The following is a 19,511-nucleotide window of genomic DNA, read 5'->3' as shown; positions in this document are numbered from 1 at the left end:
TATCTCACTGAAGGTCATGATCTGAGGAATCCTCAACTCAAACATTACAGGGAATGCACAGAAAGCAGAAATGTAAAATCATCCCCATTTTCCTGTGTAAGAAGCAAATCTACAGTATCTTTTTTCCTATGAGCAAAAATCACTCCAATTTTTTGCAATCCAGGGGTGGGGGTGGAGATGCTAACATTTCCGTCTTTACTAAATAGCTATACCGGGGGGGGGGTAGTCTCATTCACTGATACAGCATGTTTAATGTCTACTTTTAGTAAACGACTACAGTAAAGAAAACTGAATTACAGCTAAGTATAAAAAACTCCTCAGATTACAAAATAAGGAGATAGTAGCAAGAAACGTTTTCTAGGATAGTAGGACTGTTTCTAAATCTGATCGTCCAACCTGTCAGTCTTACCTAAAAGTGTGGCTGGAAGGAATATTGGTATTGCTTCCAGGTCCTCTTTACACAACTGGTGTATAGGATTCAAGCAGTGAGAGTCTGTTCGAGCAGAACTTGCTCAAGCTACCCCTTCAACCACTTGCTCCAGGTGCTCCCCCTCCAAGCACCATCGTTCCTTGTTGTGCCTGTTTTAAGCCACACCAAATTACATGGCATGGACATTACAAGCATACCCAGCATACCCAAAATGACAGGTGCCAGAAGGGCGCAGTGTTGTAACATCACTGGGAGCAGACAGGGGACCTGGAGGAATTTAGTTTTAGCTGTCCACATAAAATATACAAAAGACGTCCAAGACAAACTTAGGTCCTGCAAGAGAGCTTAACAGACAGGCCTAATAGTCACTGCTCTACAGAAAAAACCTCTCTTAAATAGAAAATAGCTTACTATGAGGCAGCTATAAAATAATATGAAGTAATATTACTACTAGAGAACAGGAGGAGAAAAAAACCTTCTTCCTTCCCACTGTTTGCATAATCTTCAAGTGATGCTTCCTATGAGCAGAAGCAACAAAAACATGGGATGAAATGCTTTTAACAAAACTGGAGCTCCTGAAGAAAAGTTAAAATCGGCAACATTCACAGTGATCTTTCTACTTACTGTTTCTTTGCATCTTCAAATTTATGTAACTTTTTCCGCAGACCTCCAGATTTAAAGCCTTGACAGTGAGCTGCTGAAGCGCCGATAGTTACAATATCATAATTCTGATCTAAACAGAACAAGAGGGGGGAAAGGGGGTTAAAGGAAAAGGCTTTTAATTATGACTCCAAAGACAGGTCTACCACAATTGAAGCTACAGAAATTGTGGTCAGAATCATGACTGGGTAGAGGAATCAAGCCAGGTATGTATACCAGCAGGATAGCCTGCGTGACTGCCAGATTGTCTATTAATCTTATAACCATTTTACAAATGCTAAGAATTTTTTTAAAAAAATAAACTCCAAATCCAGCTAATATATCCAGTGTTCATTTCTGAAATCCTTGTCTTCCTATTGGGGAAGACCCATGAAGAGATTATATATCTGATATGGCCCCTGTAACAGCAGCCCACTCCACTCAAACATGTGCTGATTCTCACATTACACAGTCCACATATGGAAGGGTACTGGAAATGCAGTCATAAGATACAGGAGCTATTCATTGCACGTGTCGTGACATTCACTTATTCAGTTCATTTCTTTCTGAGTTAAAATATTTTGGTTAAGTTTTTGAGTCTTTCCCCCCTTTTTGAGCCACAGGTGCAAACCTGAAACAACTCTCAAGGACAAAGCTTCACATAGGCTGGTACTTGCCTCCTGGCTTGTTAGCACATGGCCTTATGGGGGTTGGGTGATGAATTCTTTCCCCGCTCCCTTACCTATGAGGACAGGCCATGGCTGAGTCTGTTGTCAGAGGTTTTGGCCCTTCTGATTGGTTAAGAGTTCAGGCCAGCTGCAGCCAGCTGGTTTTGAAAAAGTTTTCTTCAGTCTCTTAGATCAGAGGGAACAGAAGGGGAGCTCTTCTTTTGCTCCTGTTCCTGAACACTATACAACTGGTGGATTCCTGGGCTAGCAACCTTTGTGCTTTGTCTTCGGGATCTCTGGACTTAAGAGCTGAAGCTCCCTTTTGAACTATGAAACTTGCTGAAGGTAACATCTGGAAAACGTTCAGGGACTTCTAGCGAATATACCCTAGCTTAAATAGTCTGTTTTTGTGTTGTGCTTCTCCACATATTTCTGTTTTATTTTGTTAGCTTTTGCAATTTTCTTTAAGAAATTCCTGTTTTTAATTTGGTTTGGAGTTTTTAAGAGATGTGGCTTCAATCCAAATCCAGGTCTTTGGGCTTTTTGCCACATGCTAGCCTGTTAGTTTGTTTCTGGATTCAACCTTCTGAGTGCCTACCTCACAGGGATGACTTCCTGCTTAAAACCTGATAGGGCTGAGAACTTGCCTCTTGGTTCCACAGCTGAAGGCTTAGTTAAGAGAAGCTAGTGGCGGCTTTCTGCCCTGGCAGGGAGGCTACACTTGCCAGTCCTTTTGGAATTTTGCCCTTTGACATCAGCAGGTGACCGGCAGCCCCGCAGGGACCCAGGCAGGCTTGATGGAAACCTCTACAGCATGAATGTACGGTCATGTGGATAGTCTCCACACTTTCATCAACAATGGCTATTGGTCACGAATATGAAACCTGATGAGTCTAAAGAACCTTTAGACAATTCAAACAGGAAGAATATATTGATACTATATAAGTAAATCAACAACTGGAGACATGAACTATCAACCATGTCCATAGCTGTTGATTTACTTATATGATATTAACATATGCTTCATGTTTCAATTATATTTAAAATCTTTAGAACATGTTGGTTTGATTTAAGTAAATCAACAAATATGGATTAGCATTCAGACAGGAATACAAGGGCTTCAATTGGGGAGATTCCACATGCACATTCTTGCGTGAACATGGAGCTGCCACTTTCACGGAAGTAAATGGGGAGGCCACTGAAGTCCAGTAATATATATTTCAATGTAGTTGGAGAAGATACATTCTACCAGTTTTCTGCAACTGAAAACCGTGAACCAATCGCTTTGGTCTATCCTGCCTCAGAAAAAGCCAGTCATTATCAGCCTTATGCAGACTTTCCCACCAAGCACAAATCCCTGATCCTTGAGCACAGAGATTTTCATAAACCCTCCTACTTACCAGGATACTGTGGCATGCTCTAATCTTAATCAGCACAAATCCCCTGACATTCCTCTGTGTGTTTTTACTGGGTGTCCTATCCAGACAGCAGAAGCTTCCTTTCAGCCTGTGTCCTCAACACTCTCTTCTCTCATTTACAAGAGAGATCACATTATGGGAAACGCCATTTATTTTTACTGCTAATATACGTAAGGAAAACAAGTCTTTAAGGTTATTTTCAAATGGGCTCTTTGATCCATTTTGGTATCTGATGGAGAATGTTTTTCAACATTTCAGACTGGCAGGCTTTTTAAGCCATTGCTGATTTTGATGGTGAATGCTTTATTTTTTTCATTTCAGATGTTTTAACAGGCAAGTGTTATTTTGTTGTGCTCTTTATGTAACCACTTTTCTTCAGATTTTGTTGTGTGGTTGAATTTCTGAGCTGCAGGAGATATTATCTTAACTGTTCGTAGTGCTTTTTAATGAGCCACTTTATTTTTCCTGCCCATTTCTGTGTTTTGTTGTATTTTTTTTTACTGAAGCAGTTTTTCAATATAACAATATATTGATATATCAATATAATGCAAAACTAAGGGAGAACAACAGAAATGGCGGGATCCATGGGAAAATGTGGCACCATCTGAAATTCAAAATCTGATCCAAATGTGTTGTGCATACATTTTAAAGAGCACATCTGAAAGGGCCCCCACTGAAATGATCCCACCTTGCTCTTACAACATTTGGGACCAACCCTGATTCAAAACAAAATAATGTCTCCATGTGAAAGCATCCTAAGTTGTGGAAGAAAAGAATCTCAAACGCAGAAGTTATCCTTTAAAAGTTACCATCGATAATTTCAGTATGATATACTCCAAGATATGAATAGGACAAAATACCTGATCCTGCATCATCCTGGACTCTCATTCGCTGTATATGTAAATTAGTGGGCACAAATTCTAGCTTCTTGTCAGCTTTCAGGCTGCTTGCTTTGAATGATGGACCTGAGGAAATGGTGTGGAGAGCAAACCACATGTTTAGTCCACAGAAGTACAACTACTAATAGTGTAATCCTAAACCAAGTCACTCCAGTTTAAACCCATTGATTTCAATGGGTTTAGACTGGAGTAACTCTGCTTAGGTCTTCTCTGTAAGGAAGAGAAGAGCAGTACCAAATCACAGGACAGAAACTCCAGAGTAAGACCCCCCCAAGCAACAACTAGATTTTCCCAGAAGGCCACTTTAAAAATGGAATCAGGTACAGAGTTGAGGCCCTAACTCTCCCACCCAAAGTCCCATTGCCACTATAGATCCAGAGGAGTTAGCCGTGTTAGTCTGTAGTAGCAAAATAGTAAAGAGTCCAGTAGCACCTTTGAGACTAACCAACTTCTTCAGATGCATCTGACGAAGAGAGCTGTGGTTCTCAAAAGCTTATGCTACAATAAAGTTGGTTAGTCTTAAAGGTGCTACTGGACTCTTTACTATATTGCCACTATACAGGCCAAACTAAATGATGAGAGGTTTGTGATCAGAACTCCCAGACTTTTGAAAAAAATCAATTATCAGGTGTGTGGGAACCTAATTCCAGTCAGGACCACAGATGTGGGGAGGGGGGGAATCAGGCCCTTCCCCCACACTGGTTTCCTGATCTGAAACAATTCCAAGGAATCACTATAGCAAACATACAGGCACTGATAGCAAGCGCCTCATTCTCCACATCCTTTTAATTTTGCCCTTGGTGACAAGTTTTCTCTCTCTCTCTCTATATATATAAATATATGAAAGTGACATGATGTATTTATTCCAGAGTGTATTTATTCCAGATGCTGTGCGCAGCATCTCAATAAGATTCAAGAGAGCCTTGTTTTCTCTCCTTCCCTTCCAATACTTGCAGGCAATATGATGCTATAGTAGAGGTCTATATGCACCTCTGCACTTCCCTCTAATAACCTGTACAGGGGCAGAAGGAATGCCAGATTTGGATGGGCCCAACATATCCAATAATGTTCTATTGCACTGACTGTCTCAATGGGGGGGTTGGGGGAGGGAGCTCCACGGAAGGCCAATGCTATATGCAAAGGTCCTGTGCCTGCCATGTGAACAGACTGTATGTGTATCTCTGAGAAAAGGCAAATGATTATAGAGGATATAAGCAATAATCATAAAACAAAACATAGATAAAGCACGATTCTGTATTCTAAAAAAAAAAAAAAACAGTTATTGGTTAGTTGGTTGGTTGTTGTGGGTTTTCCGGGCTGTATTGCCGTGGTCTTGGCATTGTAGTTCCTGATGTTTCGCCAGCAGCTGTGGCTGGCATCAGCTGCTGGCGAAACGTCAGGAACTACAATGCCAAGACCACGGCAATACAGCCCGGAAAACCCACAACAACCATCGTTCTCCGGCCGTGAAAGCCTTCGACAAGTTATTGGTTACCTTTGTACTGATGCAGATTTGTGAGGTTTTCCTGATAAGTTAGAATAATAGTTTGATACTGCGTGACTATTTGTCGACGAAGACTTTCCCAACAAGGAGACAGCTCTCCCAACTCTTCCAGCTCACAAACCCTACCAAAAAAACACCAAAAGATAACAATTAAACCCCAGCTGAGCATAGCTATATAGCTAATCAAAGGTAAATCCCCCTACAATATATGTGTTGCCTTATTCATACGTAGATTAAGACTCTCAATGCGGGAATAGTTTCCTGCTGACAAGTAAAAAAAATGAATTTCTATTAGCCATGATAACAATAACATTTGCATAATGTTCCTTTTGTGGCTGGCTGAGTGCTTAGGACAAAGGTTCTTGTTTGAGCGTGATGGGTTGTTTTAATAATCAATGACAATTCAGACCTTAATATTCTATATTCTTTTAATATTAAGTTACATCTTTTTATGACCCATACACATAACTCTCTGATCTGATTTCACTCCCCCCCACCTCTGCCCCCATGAACCAATGCCATTTAGCAAGTTTTTCTTGGTTCCGCTGGAAGTTGGATGCTCTTGGACTAGCAGAAGGGCACTAACATACAAAACTAGAGTGTTAAGATACACCACTTTCCAGCCATTAAACAGGGCTGACAGTTTTTCTTTCTAGCAAGCTCCTGTGCCTGTAAACAGCATTACATCAGGCAGAAATTCAACAGGCACAACTTTTTCTAGTGTGGAAATAGTGATGGGGAAAGCTAGACCTACTGTGCATTTCTCCTCAAGACAAGGGATGCTTTGCCTCTCACATCTCTGAAACTTTGTGAGTGTCAGCACTGAATTAATCCTATACAATTAATATAGGCAAGTTTCAGACTGCAACACCCTACAGTCTATTTAGAATCATGCTTGACTACCACATCGATTCTAATCTGCCATGAAGCAAACTGTGTGATCCCATCCAGTCACTCTTTCAGTCTAACTTCTCTCCTAAGAGCTTCCTGTGAAGAACAACGTGCACTGCTCTGAGCACCTTGGACAACGAGCAGAATTAGAATCAAAACAAAGGAACAGACTGCGAAGACCAGTTGCTTTGGACCCCTTCCCTCGGACTTTGGTTGCAATTTCAACTGAAACATACTGAGATAAAAACGTATCACAGCAGCAACCTATCTGACATGCTAATGAATGCGAAAGAACTTTTGCCATGGCAGATGGGGGTGACATGGAGCAAGGACATGGGCAGTAAAAAAAAGCCAAGTATCCTGGCCCTCTCCCACTACTTCTCTAATCTAAAGTCTCCTCCTTCCAACATAGCTTTGATTTTTAAAGGTGCCAGGAGACACAGCTGAAATTCAATGTAGAGCTAACTGTCTGCCACAATTAGCAAAAGCAACAGATGATGCTTATAACTGATTACATCTTATATCAGACCCATGAGGTCCATGCCAATGCATCTGGCCCATTATGACATTTCTTGCACAGATTTATGTTGGCTAATTGCACTTAAAGTCTCACACTTGGAAAGCACATCAACCTCAGTTTTAAAACCCTGCATATGCCCCCAAATCTGACTCATTTTTTGTTCGATTGTGTAGAAATAGGGACCATTTCCAAGTTTCTGCATTAAGTGTTTGCATCACAAAACATTCTGAGTAGTAAGAACTCCATATTAAGTCATTCCAACCTTAAGCTCCCTGCTAAGAGCCAAACTGTATGAATCCCAAGCTGACCACTAAAAGTGTAAGATCAACGGCGTGGACAGATAAACTAATGGCAACATTGCAGCTTCTGTAATGCAGAATGCTGCCCTATTTTAAATATCTACGGGTTTGATTTGACCAGAGATTAACTTGGTCATGTTAAAAGATTGGCCACAGCTGCAACAAATTTCATTTGTTTCTTTTATTCATCTGGGGCTCAGTATATTCCAGCTGCCATTAAACTGCTCAATGCCAAGGTGAATGTGCAAAGTTTATATGGGCTGGTATCTGGACTGATAAAATAAAGGAGTCCTTTGATTTAATTCTTCTTACATTTCTATGTTCCATCTCTAGAATTGCAAATTGTGTAGCAGGGATGGCTCTCCAAGCTGAATTGGGACAATCATCTCTTGAAGCTCAGGCTTGGCGGAAAGCCTTTTCTCTTAAAGCTAGAATTATATACTCTGACATTCAAGAGGGCTACCTCGGCTTGATTAGAGAGGATTCTTATGTTTCCCATTGGGATAAACTTGTAGAACAACGACTTCATAGAGCAACGACTTCAGTTTATCAATCTTTCTTTGGACTCCCTTCATTCAGTTACCAGGCAGGAAGCTATGAGAATGATTAAGAAATATTTAGCAAGGTCAGGGCTGACACATACAGATTCTTTGGTAGCAACATTTACTGGCCAGGACTGGTTTCAACCTGCAGAACATCACAACACCTTTAAAACCTGGAGAAAGGGAGGTTTGACTAGGCTTATTGATGTAATCCATAACAAACTTTTAAGGGGGAAATCTGATTTGGAGGATAGGATAAAAGATAAACTGCCCTGGTATGAGTACATACAAGTAAAACATCTACTCGAAAGCGAGGCACTTCGTAGGGCTTTGATGGAGCCCCTGACTAACTTTGAACTATTATTTAAAAAGGAAACCTCTGATGTAAAGGGCCTTATCTCATCTCTTTATAGAATGCTATCAACGATATCTGGATATAAAATATTGCCATATCAAAAGGCTTGGAATAAAGACTGCAATATCGAGGTATCAGAGGAAAAATGGCAAAAATTGTGGGGCAATTTTATATTCACCACTAATATAATAAGTATCAAATTGCAAACCATAAAGCTGATGATGAGATGGTATTTGACACCATCTAGGTTGCAACATATGACTCATTCAATCTCCCCCTTATGCTGGAAGGGATGTGGGAATAGAGGGACATATATGCACTGCTGGTGGGATTGTGTCTACATCAAGCAGTTTTGGAGTGATGTGCGCAAATATATACACGAGATGACCACCTATCAGATACATTTTCAGCCTAAAGTGATATTGCTAAACGACTGGCATGATATTCCCATCTTGAAAGAAAGAAAGGCTCTAATAGCTCTACTGTTGGCAGCAGGTAAATCTGTTCTTGCGACAGTCTGGAAAAATGAGAAGGGCCCAACCATCTCCAACTGGTTATTGAAAGTCTGGGATTTATTTATTTTAGCCAAATTAACTGATTACACTAAGCAACGTGAAAACTCAGACTACAAATCTCACTTTATTGAATGTTGGTTCCCGGTTTTAGACTTTTTGTCAAAGGATGATAATACTAAACAACTTGTTAAATCTAGAGACTGTTTTGATGTTCTACTTAGCTTGTAATTAGTTGGCGTTTAATGTTTAACTATGTATACTATTGACTGTTCTTGTATCTTCCTATAATTAAAATAAAAATATATTTGAAAAAAAATTATTTAGGCATGATTATAATGGCACGATCTGTAGAGAGAGAAAGAATGTTGCAGATGGTATATCAGCATCACTGAATACTTCTGCTTGCTTCTGCGACACATCAAAATTGGACAATGGTTAAAAAAAAGTTTGTACTGGCAGTGTACAAAGCCACTAAGGGATACAGTAACATCTTGGGTGGGGGGCATGGCAAAGCAAGACTTGCATGCCATCAAAATACCTTTCTAGCCACTGCAGAATCTGCTGCATCAGTGCAATTTCACATACACTGATGTTTTGTTCCTGCTTATGACAGGATAAAGGTCAACACTCCCCACAGCCAGAATGACAACCTAACTTGTCTTGTAGAAGATCCTGTAACAGCCATGTCAGTGTAAATTAATTTCAGCACCATTGCAAGATAGTGTGATGGATTGCATGTTTTAAAAACCTGGAAGGGCTGTAAACACAGCTGTGAGGGTTAATCCCTCACAGACACCGAGAGCTTTGAGTGACAGGCTACTCCAAGACATTTGACTGGGTAGTATGAGCTGGAAAGAGGAGGGTCTGTTTTCAGTCCTAGCTGAGACAGATCAAGTGTGAAGAGTTGGGAGACAGAGTCCTCATGGAGAGCAGTTTCAACACTGGCAGAAGAACTGGGGGAAAGTTAGAAAGGAGGTTTGTGAAGTAGGTGCAGACTCCCAAACAAGCCAAAGAAAGGGGATAGATCTTCTAAGGAGAGATTTTCCCTACCCTGTCAAACAGGGAGGTAGTTCTGGAGAGTGAAAAGATCCCTGGTCAGGCGTGGTTGGAAACTGCCTGTGGAGACCTTCAAAGTCAGTTAATGACTGATGGAAAGCACTGGTGTGTGAAGAGAGGGGGCTTGGAGTATTAGAAAGTGGGTACCAGCCTTCTTAACTCTAAAAGAGAAAGAGAATACTAAAAGAAAGTATACTAAAGTACTTGGGGAAAAAACAAGGGACCCAAAGTCCCAAAACATAAGTCTTTAAATATCTGTGAAGAGCATCAGAACTGAAGTCTGCATGTTCTGATTTTACTTGAGAGCGAGAGCGAGAGAGCGAGATTGAATTATCTCAGAAATTTTCAACCCCTGATTTCACCTGAATTTTCCCCTCTAAAGTAAATAAATTAGTTATTTTTGGAATTTTAAAAACACCTCTGGTGCCATTTCTGTTGTTTAAAGACAAAGGAAAATCACAAATGGAAAACTTTAAAAATGACTTGAAAGCAAGCTTTACTGTACTCCAGCGACCAAATTGTAAACATATTTTGTCAAACTAAGACTGACTGCAGCAACAGCTGCGCCTGGTGGGGAAAGAGAGAGTGAAACTAAATGTCAGGCAGCTGCCAGCTAAAAGTCATTGCTTTAAAATGTATTGTTCTAAAAATGACACATGCCTGGTGGGGAGAAAGTGGGAGTGATTGACCCATTGTCAGGACTTGGCAAGGTTTGCTTCTCACTTGTGTGGCTTCCTCAAGCTCAGCTAAAGCTTATCTATCTCTCCAGCCTCCATCCAAAACAGTGAATCATTTTTTCCACTCAAAAGCAGTTTTCTTTTGTTCTATGCTTAAGATGCACATACATTCTATAAAGCCACGAGCACAGAAGATTGCTTGATATATTTTAATTGCATTAGCAGCATCCCCAATCACATTAATATACTACAAATGCATAACCCTGGGGTTCCCAAACTTGCTACACCTGTTGGTAATTTTGAAGTTTTAAGTAAGGGAAGTAGGTGACACCACAAAATGGGCTGTCTTGAAAAAAAAGGAGTGTGGAAGGGGTCATGATGCAGGCACCAGGAAACACATTAGCAAGCACTTGGGCACCCTGTTGGGGACCGCTGGGACCATAATGGTTAGAATTGCTGTCAACTGAGTATCCAAAAATTGGTTCTGCTAACAACTAGGGATGTGCGCTTCAGGTTTCCGATTTGGACCCGATCCGTAAAGATTCGGGATATCCAAATCAGGGCCAGCATGCTGGAGATCCCTTTAAACATCAACCCATCCCCAGCCTGGCCCCGAAACCTGAATCTTTTCGGGCTGCACACCCCTACTAACCCTGGCAAATTGAGGGTCAGAACACACGAGACAAACTTCACATGAAGAGTACTTGACTGGTCCCACAATCTCTGCTGGGAATGGTAGTCTAACACCCCCTCCCGGCTCTCTAAGCAAAGTGGATTTTCTTGCAAAGAACAGCCGCTCAACTAGAGAATGGGAGGGATGGATTTCTCTGGGATGGATGGTTTTTTAAACTACAATTCCCAGGGATCATTGCAGGATCCAACACTTGCCCATGAGTATTGTGTGTTTTGACCCTAAGTGCTGTGTTGGATGATACTTTCTTCTCAATCTTCTCTCTACACATGACAAGAGACTGTTGTTGAGTTCTTCTGCCTCATCCTTCGGGCATGGCTATCACACTGTAAGTAGGAAGAGGATGAAGGCAAATGGACAATTAATCCATTTAATTGTATTAATTATAGAATCATTAGTCTTCACGGTGGCATTCAACTTGAAAATCCAATGTAAGATGCGTTTTATGCACCCCTTACAGCAAGCCCTTGTGACATACTAAATCAGCCAAGATCTATGCCTTAGAGCAGAAGCCACAATTGCTGTGTTGCTGCTATGTAATCTCCACTCATTTCTATAACCTTTATGCCAACAAATGTATTACCTTTATGGCAACAAATGTAGCAGAGCCAGATCACCGGTCAGTCTATTAAGGTGGGAGCTTGAGAGAGCTGCATTACTGGATTAACTCGTCCATGAGACGCAAGCCCTGTGCTCCTAGTTCCAGCATCCAATCCCAGACACTCTGCACTTCTAAAGACCAAGTGAGTGACTACCTCCTAGGAGTCCGGCTGACCATGTGCAGTACATGCATGATAAACACATAGTAAGAACTAGGGAGGAAACGCAGCTGTAATCCATTTCATATAAAGTAGTCCTCCACAACTTTGACACAAAGACAATTCCCTCCAGCAAATATGTCCCCCTCCTCCAAAAAGTAAACCTAGCTGGGGAACAGCAGCCTTGGGAGATGCATATGTGGGGGAGAACTGGTGAGCATGGGAGGGCAAAACACCCCTCCTTCAAAATGATTTTCCCTGCAAGTGTCCCCATCCCTTGCCCATATGTGATCTTGAAAAATGCGGGTTTGGGAACATACTTAGCAAGAGTGAGTACAAAAGACTCCACTGTTACACTGTTCATATAGCTACTACAAAATCTTTACAAAACAATACCTTGGGTGACTAAATGGTGACTGCCAAGGAGATGCAGTCACTGCAAAGCGGCATTGCTTGGAAGAATCATACTTCTTCCCCAATTCAAAAGCACTGATTTCACTTATGCTAATATCTCCTTGGTTTTGTCTTACCTTGCAGCATCTTCCTCAAGCAGCAGCTTCACAAACTGTCTGGGAATATGTAGAGACAACACACTCTCTGCCATTTGCTCCAAGATCCTCAGATGGTTCCCATCAGTGGTAGGGAAACGATACATCCGACAAATGGCCCCTCCAAACACTAAAATATTAAAAGGAGTGTCACTGAAAATTTGGAGTTGCACGTTCCAATTCTTTAACATTAAAATAATTCAATTAACCATCTGGTTCAAAAAATTAATACACAAATCCAATTAAATGGACAAACTAACCCTAGATATATTCATGCATCAATTTGTCAACAAAAAGCAGATGATTTAAAGCACTGGTATACTGAAATCTTCACTATACATAAAAGAACACAATAATGGCCATACATGTGGTACAGGGCAGCAATATACATGCTTGCAAGTTTCCCACTAGTTTACTAGAACTGCAATGGTGAAACCAAATCACAAGACATGTTCTCACAATTCAAAACTCCTCCACATAACTTGGCTTGATTGTCCCCTTGAACTCCAGCACATAGAAGGACAAAATACAACTTTGTTCAATTTGACCCAGATATCATAAATACCAAATATTTATAGTATTCCTGATATCCAGATCTAAATTATACTCTTTTTTTTTTTTGCAGCACACTCCTACATCACATGTTCACACACTTCCTGGAATTCTCCTCCTTGCAACACTGAAAAGCCACTTGTGAAGACCTACCCACCTTCAGAGATCCAACACAGCACACGGGACTATAGCCATTAAAAACTTCTAGAAGTGGTTTAAGCACACACATGGTTCTTTTTTACTACATCAATTGCTTGCACTAGAAATTGCTTGCACTAGAAACAAGTTGGTGGTTGCTTCCATTTCATTCAACAAGTTTTGGAGAAACTTTTGCAGGACATTTTCCATCAGAAAGTGATGCCTGCATTGTAAATATGGTAGCGTTACTAATAAAATACATTCTTCAGCTGGACCTCAAATTAGCAGTCTACCCCACTGCTATAACTTACTCTAGTTAAAACTAACACAGACATATCTGTTTTTTAACCATTAACTGCACAATGCAGAAGACGTCTGAAGATTAAGTAAGTATTCATTTGAAGAGTCAAGTAGTAGAATGCCTAAATGTTAAACCACTTATTTGGTACAGGTAGATACTTACCAGATTTCAACAGTGCATCTTTCCGTAATGAAGCATATTTGGATCTTATTCCTAAAGATTCTGTTAAACTTTCATCAACGGGAAGTACAGTCTAAAGGAAATGCCAACATGTAAATACATACAATGAAAAGCTTCCTGACCAAACCTATATAAAATATGCTCTTGGCGGAAATATAAAAATTGCTTGGTATAGACAGTGTTCAATGATCCTGGAAAGTTTTGGTATTATTCAGCAGACGAAAACAAAGAAGGCAGTCTTGCAGATTAAGGTTGTGCCTTGTTACAATGAAATTCATGGATGAGATTTTTTAAAGTTCCTCTTCTGTGATGAAGATTGGTTTAAAAAAACCGAACTAAAGTTGAAACTTACTTCTGAAATTATCATTTCATGATGGGTTGATTAGTTTGACTAGAACAAAAAGGAAATTTCAGGAAATATACTTTATCTTCTAATTTTATTTTATGAGCCAATGTGTTGTGGATCCACAGTGCAGTGGTAGATATGGTGCTGAACTTAAGACCATTAAGTTTGGCCATGAAGGTTAATGGATGCCCTTGGCCAGTCATTCTTACTCAGCCTAACCTAGCTCATAAGGTTCTTGTGAGAATGAAAGGGAATGAGGAGAAGAAAACAGAGGAGGGGTATTCTTCTCTTGGAGGAAAAGAATAAAGAATGAACTCTGAATGGTATCTTACCGTAGGAAATTCCTCCAGCATAACAGGCTGTTTCCATTGGAGGAAGAGCCACTTATGATGGAGGAAGGCTTAACCTTTGCTTAGTGGGATGGTTGTAGAGGTTACAGATTTGAGCTTGGAAGTGGAAAGTGGGAAACCCAGCTTCAAAACCTCATGGTTACAAAGTAGAATGGTTAGAACTTTGGTACTGCTCATCCTAAGTTACCACACACATTAATTTAAAACACTGGCATAATTCCCATACACACTATACTGCATCCTTAAGAGCAACGAACAAATGTAATTGTATCCAGAATAGAATAGTTACTTGACCTGAATATAGTCTAAATCAAAACAAAATAAAATACTAATTGTCCCCTCTCTTTTTAACAAATAAAGCTAGTGTGGTTGCTTAGTAGCTGCCTGCCAGTTCTCCATGCAAGAAGTATAAGCTTGCATGGACACCCCATACCACATGAATATGGCTGGCAGGAAATACATGTGATAATACAGCAAAGCTGCCAGGAGTATAGAAACTGCCCCTTGCTTAGTTCACATAATCTATATGCCCAGAGAACGTTCTGACAGCTTACACAAGGAAAAAATATTGTATAAACTGTCCCTAAGGAGAGCTGAAAATATGTGGCGTAAAGGTAGTATGAGGAAGATTGTGGATAAGATTGTACATATAAAACATTGTCTTGAGATGGATGTGCAATGTTCATACTTACCCTTCCATTGATGGTATCAGGTGACCTGGTCACTGGAGGCCTTTGGTCTGTTTTTTCTTCCATCTGCCATCCTATCACTGTAACATTGCCTACCCGATCACTTTCAGCGGATCTGCAACACACACATTGTTGTGATAGTGTGCTTGATGCATCAGCCCAATAGTTTTATCAATTAAAAGTTCATACATATTGCGGCTGTAGACCGCACTTCTGATATTAACCTCTGCTCATAACACGTAACAGCCACTGAAGTTCACATTCAAAATAAATATTAGGGGTTGAATTCCAAATTTACTGTAAAATTATTAAAATGTTCATAAGGAACACTTTTCCATACAGACATGCATACTACCAGGAAATTTTGTACTAAATCCCTGGACAGGATAAATTATTTGTTACTGTAATATTGTAAACGTGCATGGTACTTTACAACTATAGGCACAAAAAACTATAATAAAGTGTGCTAATTGTTTACAAATGAGTGAGACTGTACAGGTATGTAATTCATTTTGTCAGCTGCAGTTTCCTCTTTGTTCCTAGGGTAACTTGCAATGTATAATTTGTACATACATACTTTTTATTTATGTACAACAGGAAAATGCTGAATAGAGCTCAGAAGTCTCTGTATCCAAGCTTGTATGAATTGCAATATATTTTTGAAACATCCTGAAGCTGTTTTCAGTTCTACAAAAGTCTAGCAAACTCATACTGGCCTTCCTCCCTGGTTGTGTCTTTATATTTTTATTTTATTGTAAAATATTGATATATACATTTTAAATACTGTTGTAATGTTCTGAATATTCTAATATCTGTTGTTCCTCACCTTGGGAACCCTGAGTGGAAAGGAGGCATACAAATGTTTTAATTAAAAAGCTTTTAAATAAAAAGCATAGGTCTAAAAGATAGCAGAATGGAATAAAGCTTAGTTCAGACATAATGTGAAACCATGTTTTTAGACTGCAAGACCAGGAGTCAGCTTGTAAACAAATGCTGGTTTCATTGTCTTTGCTCTGTAGCCAGGGAGGGTGATGCCAGCGAGCAAGTGAAGATGCTTGCACTCACATGCCACACAAAGACATAGTTGGCTGACTGATTAATAAGCCAACTTCAAACCATGGTTTCAGATCCTGGTTTGAGAGACAAATCATATTTAGTGGAGAAGCCCATGTTCAGACAATCACACTAATTGCAGTTAGTTTAATTACACCATGTGTGGTGTCTCAACCGAGCCTCATACTAAGTATAGTGGGGTGGAGAGAAGCAACAATTCCAGAATACATGCAAAAACATTTCCCAGGTCTCAGTCAAAAGTCTTGTATGCACAGAGAACTCCTGTAGGTAGAGGATGCTGCCTCTGTGGGAGTCCATGTGGAGGCACAGGTACATACTTTGGAGCCCCCACATGAAATCAAGGCATTAAGGCTTCCGTATGTCCTACCCAGGAAGTATTAGACATAAGCAGTTACTGTGCCTTTGTAGGCATCTTTTTCTTGCACCACACAGTATTACAGAACCTTCAGTTTGGAGTGATGAATGAGGAGCTTAAATGTTCTCTTCGATGAGAAGCAAAACAACAAATTAAAAGTATTGAAAAGCCTCTTCTCTACATTAAAAGTTAGCTTTCTTCCTATTAAAGACTTCCATATGTCTTGAGTTTCATTAGTACAACCATATTTCAATGGCTGCATTAAATAATAAATCTAAATATTAGTATACAGTGAATAAATCAACTGAGGGTAGTAAAGTCTTTGCAGTTCTAATATTCATTGTGTTAAAACTGAAATATGTTTACATCATAATTTCCCAAGCATCTCTAGTCTTAAACATCATTACACACTTTACTCTTTAACAAAATCAAAAAGAGTCCAGTAGCACCTTTAAGACTAACCAATTTTATTGTAGCATAAGCTTTTGAGAATCAAGTTCTCTTCGTCAGATGCATGTTTTCTGTACCATGCATCTGACTAAGAGAACTTGATTCTCAAAAGCTTATGCTACAATAAAATTGGTTAGTCTTAAAGGTGCTACTGGACTCTTTTTGATTTTGCTACCACAGACTAACAGGGCTAACTCCTCTGCATTTACTCTTTAAATTGATGTTCAAACAATACTTGAGGTGGCCGTGATTAGCTGTGCAATAAAATGGCCTAGCTTTCCTGCAAGAGACACAAACTAAGTACAAACCTTAGCGTTAAGTGCAACCGATGGTTCCTCTCCTGAAGTAGCTCCTTTACAGTGAACATCACAGAACCCAATAAATACATCTGGGGGGAAAATAGCATAGTCAACGCAGAAGACGTTTAACCATAAATTACTTATTACTTCCATGTGATACTTGAAACCAAAATGTCTCTTTCTACATATTCTCCCATAATTATATACAAATTACACACACACACAAACAAGCTGGGGGGCCCAAGAGGAATCACAAGGAGGAACAATTTGAAATCCCTCTAAAATCTTCCCTTCCAGGATTCTCTATGCTTGGAAGACTTCAGCAAGCTGATTCCCCCCGCATCCACTTTCTCCTTTCAACCGACACTCACCTGCTCTCAACATTCTGGGCTGGATCTAGAGGAATCACCTTCAAAAAGACCTGGCAAAGTGGATCTTTCCCTGCCTTTCCCTGATGCAAGCTGTGAGCCGAAGAGGGAAAAGGAGGCAATTTTACCTGATTTCCCACATCACAGCACTCTGTTCTGTGGTGCATTTTAATTAATTTAATTGTTTTGTGAGACTCTCTCAATCCTCAGAGGATTTTCAGGGCAAACAGCAGGTTGCTTGAGGCAGGGGGAGGCAGGGAAAGGCCCACTCCATCAAATCCTCCTGCAATCTCTTCTGTTGGAGCCAACCCTCTGCGCTCCTATGGCACATTCAGTCTTCATCAAGTTGCTCCCCTCCTTTTGATTAATTTACAAAACTGTATTTTATTGGATACTTAGGGTCCCTCCAAGTATGTAAAGTCCCCCTACCCTGTCTATGGGTGATCTAGTTTTCCCTATTCCCCCCGCATTGTTTTCTAAGTGAAAAAATGTACTACACAAGTGGTTCTCCTACTTTACTAAACAGGGCCCACTTCTAAACAGGCTATGCTTTTGGGGACCCACTAGCAATAACGCCACACAACTTTCCCTCTCCCCAACATAAAATACAAGAATCTCATATCCATCAACACTAACAAAGTTTAGACTTTTAGAAAATATACAGAGTTCCAAAGCCTTAGAGCACCCTGTTTTTCCTCCTCCTTCCTCTTGGCCTCAAGATTCACCTGGGTGAGAGTTGTGATCCTCTTTTGGGTCCTACCACATAGTTTGAGAACTATTATATTACACACAGAAGATTATACAGAATTCTTTAATCCTAAGCATTTGCTCTTCAGAAGTGAATGTGAGTTTCCCCACCCCAACCCCCATTTTTCTTTGCTAGAGTGGGGGTGAGAATAATGAAGAGAAGAAAGAGCCTTCTAAAATCTGAATTATTTTAGTATAAGCATCTTTGAAAAACTCTCTTTAAATGTTCTTAGCATCTAACTTGTTAGACAGACTGACTGCTGGCCCACAAAGCAGGCCACTCAGGGCATATTGGGCCAAAAAACCAGGCAACATACAGAATGCATATAGAAAGGTAGCATACAAAATGTATATAGAAAGGTAGCATACAGAATTTTGAAGAACATAAATGACAGAGGAAAATAGGACTTACAGTTCCCTGAGATCTATCTTTAACATCATATACAGAAAGTTTTATTTGTGTCATCTGGTTAATAAGAGAGTCTTGAAAAAAGGCAATACTGCTTAGAAAGATAGGATTGCTTGTTCCCTGCAATTTAACAGAAAACATACAAACAAGGAAGTTAATACAGGCAACTCGGAATCAACAGAAATTAATCACTTTTACAGCAGCTTTGTTTTAAGATACACATTCTCGTCCACGGAGTCACTTACCTCAATAATTTCTGTCTGAGCATGTTTTGTCCAGAATGCCTGAGGAGGTGTGGTTACACTCACTGCTACAAAGCTATTTGGCTTTCTATCTAGCGACGGAGTAAGCAGCTCACTGCAAGCTATAGGAAACCAAAAATATAATTTTTTTAAAATGTTGAGGTATTTTGACGTGAACACAACATGCACAGAACAAATAAAAACAAGATGGGCCTGTTTTTCATTTGTCTAAGTTCTTGCTTGTGGACCAAATACAGTCTTTGCCTTGCTAGAAATGAGACCACATGCATCTAGAGAAGGGGGCCCCAGTGCACGAAGATCTCTGGCATAATATTTTAATGTACCACACAATTCTTTGCTCTTCCTACAGAAGATTAGGTCACAGAAAACATATTCACAAATGTGAGTGCTTTCCCATCTAAGTGTTATAAGAGGCAAGCTATAATGCAATATTTTATTAATAGAATTAATACAAATATACTCAGCCCAAAGACAATCACCACTCATCCACTGCTTGGCAAGAATGGATGGAAGGATTAAGCTGACTAACTTGACACACAGGTGATTCTTTTTTCAAAGCCAGGCTTGTAAACAGCCACCA

General features: G+C 40.0%; 1 protein-coding gene across 2 annotated transcripts in view; it reads right to left on the bottom strand.

The window, feature by feature from the left end:
* Positions 1 to 19,511, bottom strand: part of INPP4A (inositol polyphosphate-4-phosphatase type I A) — a 122,940-nt gene that overhangs the window by 41,625 nt on the left and 61,804 nt on the right. For both annotated transcript variants that reach the window (XM_054973372.1, XM_054973373.1), the window contains exons 5-13: positions 18,914 to 19,032; positions 18,672 to 18,788; positions 17,154 to 17,233; positions 14,970 to 15,081; positions 13,564 to 13,654; positions 12,393 to 12,540; positions 5,550 to 5,680; positions 4,016 to 4,120; positions 1,055 to 1,163 (exon numbers count right to left, since the gene is read on the bottom strand). In XM_054973372.1, coding sequence (XP_054829347.1) covers positions 1,055 to 1,163; positions 4,016 to 4,120; positions 5,550 to 5,680; positions 12,393 to 12,540; positions 13,564 to 13,654; positions 14,970 to 15,081; positions 17,154 to 17,233; positions 18,672 to 18,788; positions 18,914 to 19,032 — 1,012 coding nt within the window. The remainder of the gene's footprint in view (positions 1 to 1,054; positions 1,164 to 4,015; positions 4,121 to 5,549; positions 5,681 to 12,392; positions 12,541 to 13,563; positions 13,655 to 14,969; positions 15,082 to 17,153; positions 17,234 to 18,671; positions 18,789 to 18,913; positions 19,033 to 19,511) is intronic.

The sequence above is a fragment of the Eublepharis macularius genome, chromosome 3 (assembly GCF_028583425.1).
Source record: "Eublepharis macularius isolate TG4126 chromosome 3, MPM_Emac_v1.0, whole genome shotgun sequence".
Classification (NCBI taxonomy): Eukaryota; Metazoa; Chordata; class Lepidosauria; order Squamata; family Eublepharidae; genus Eublepharis; species Eublepharis macularius.
This window is presented reverse-complemented; position numbering and strand designations above follow the sequence as displayed.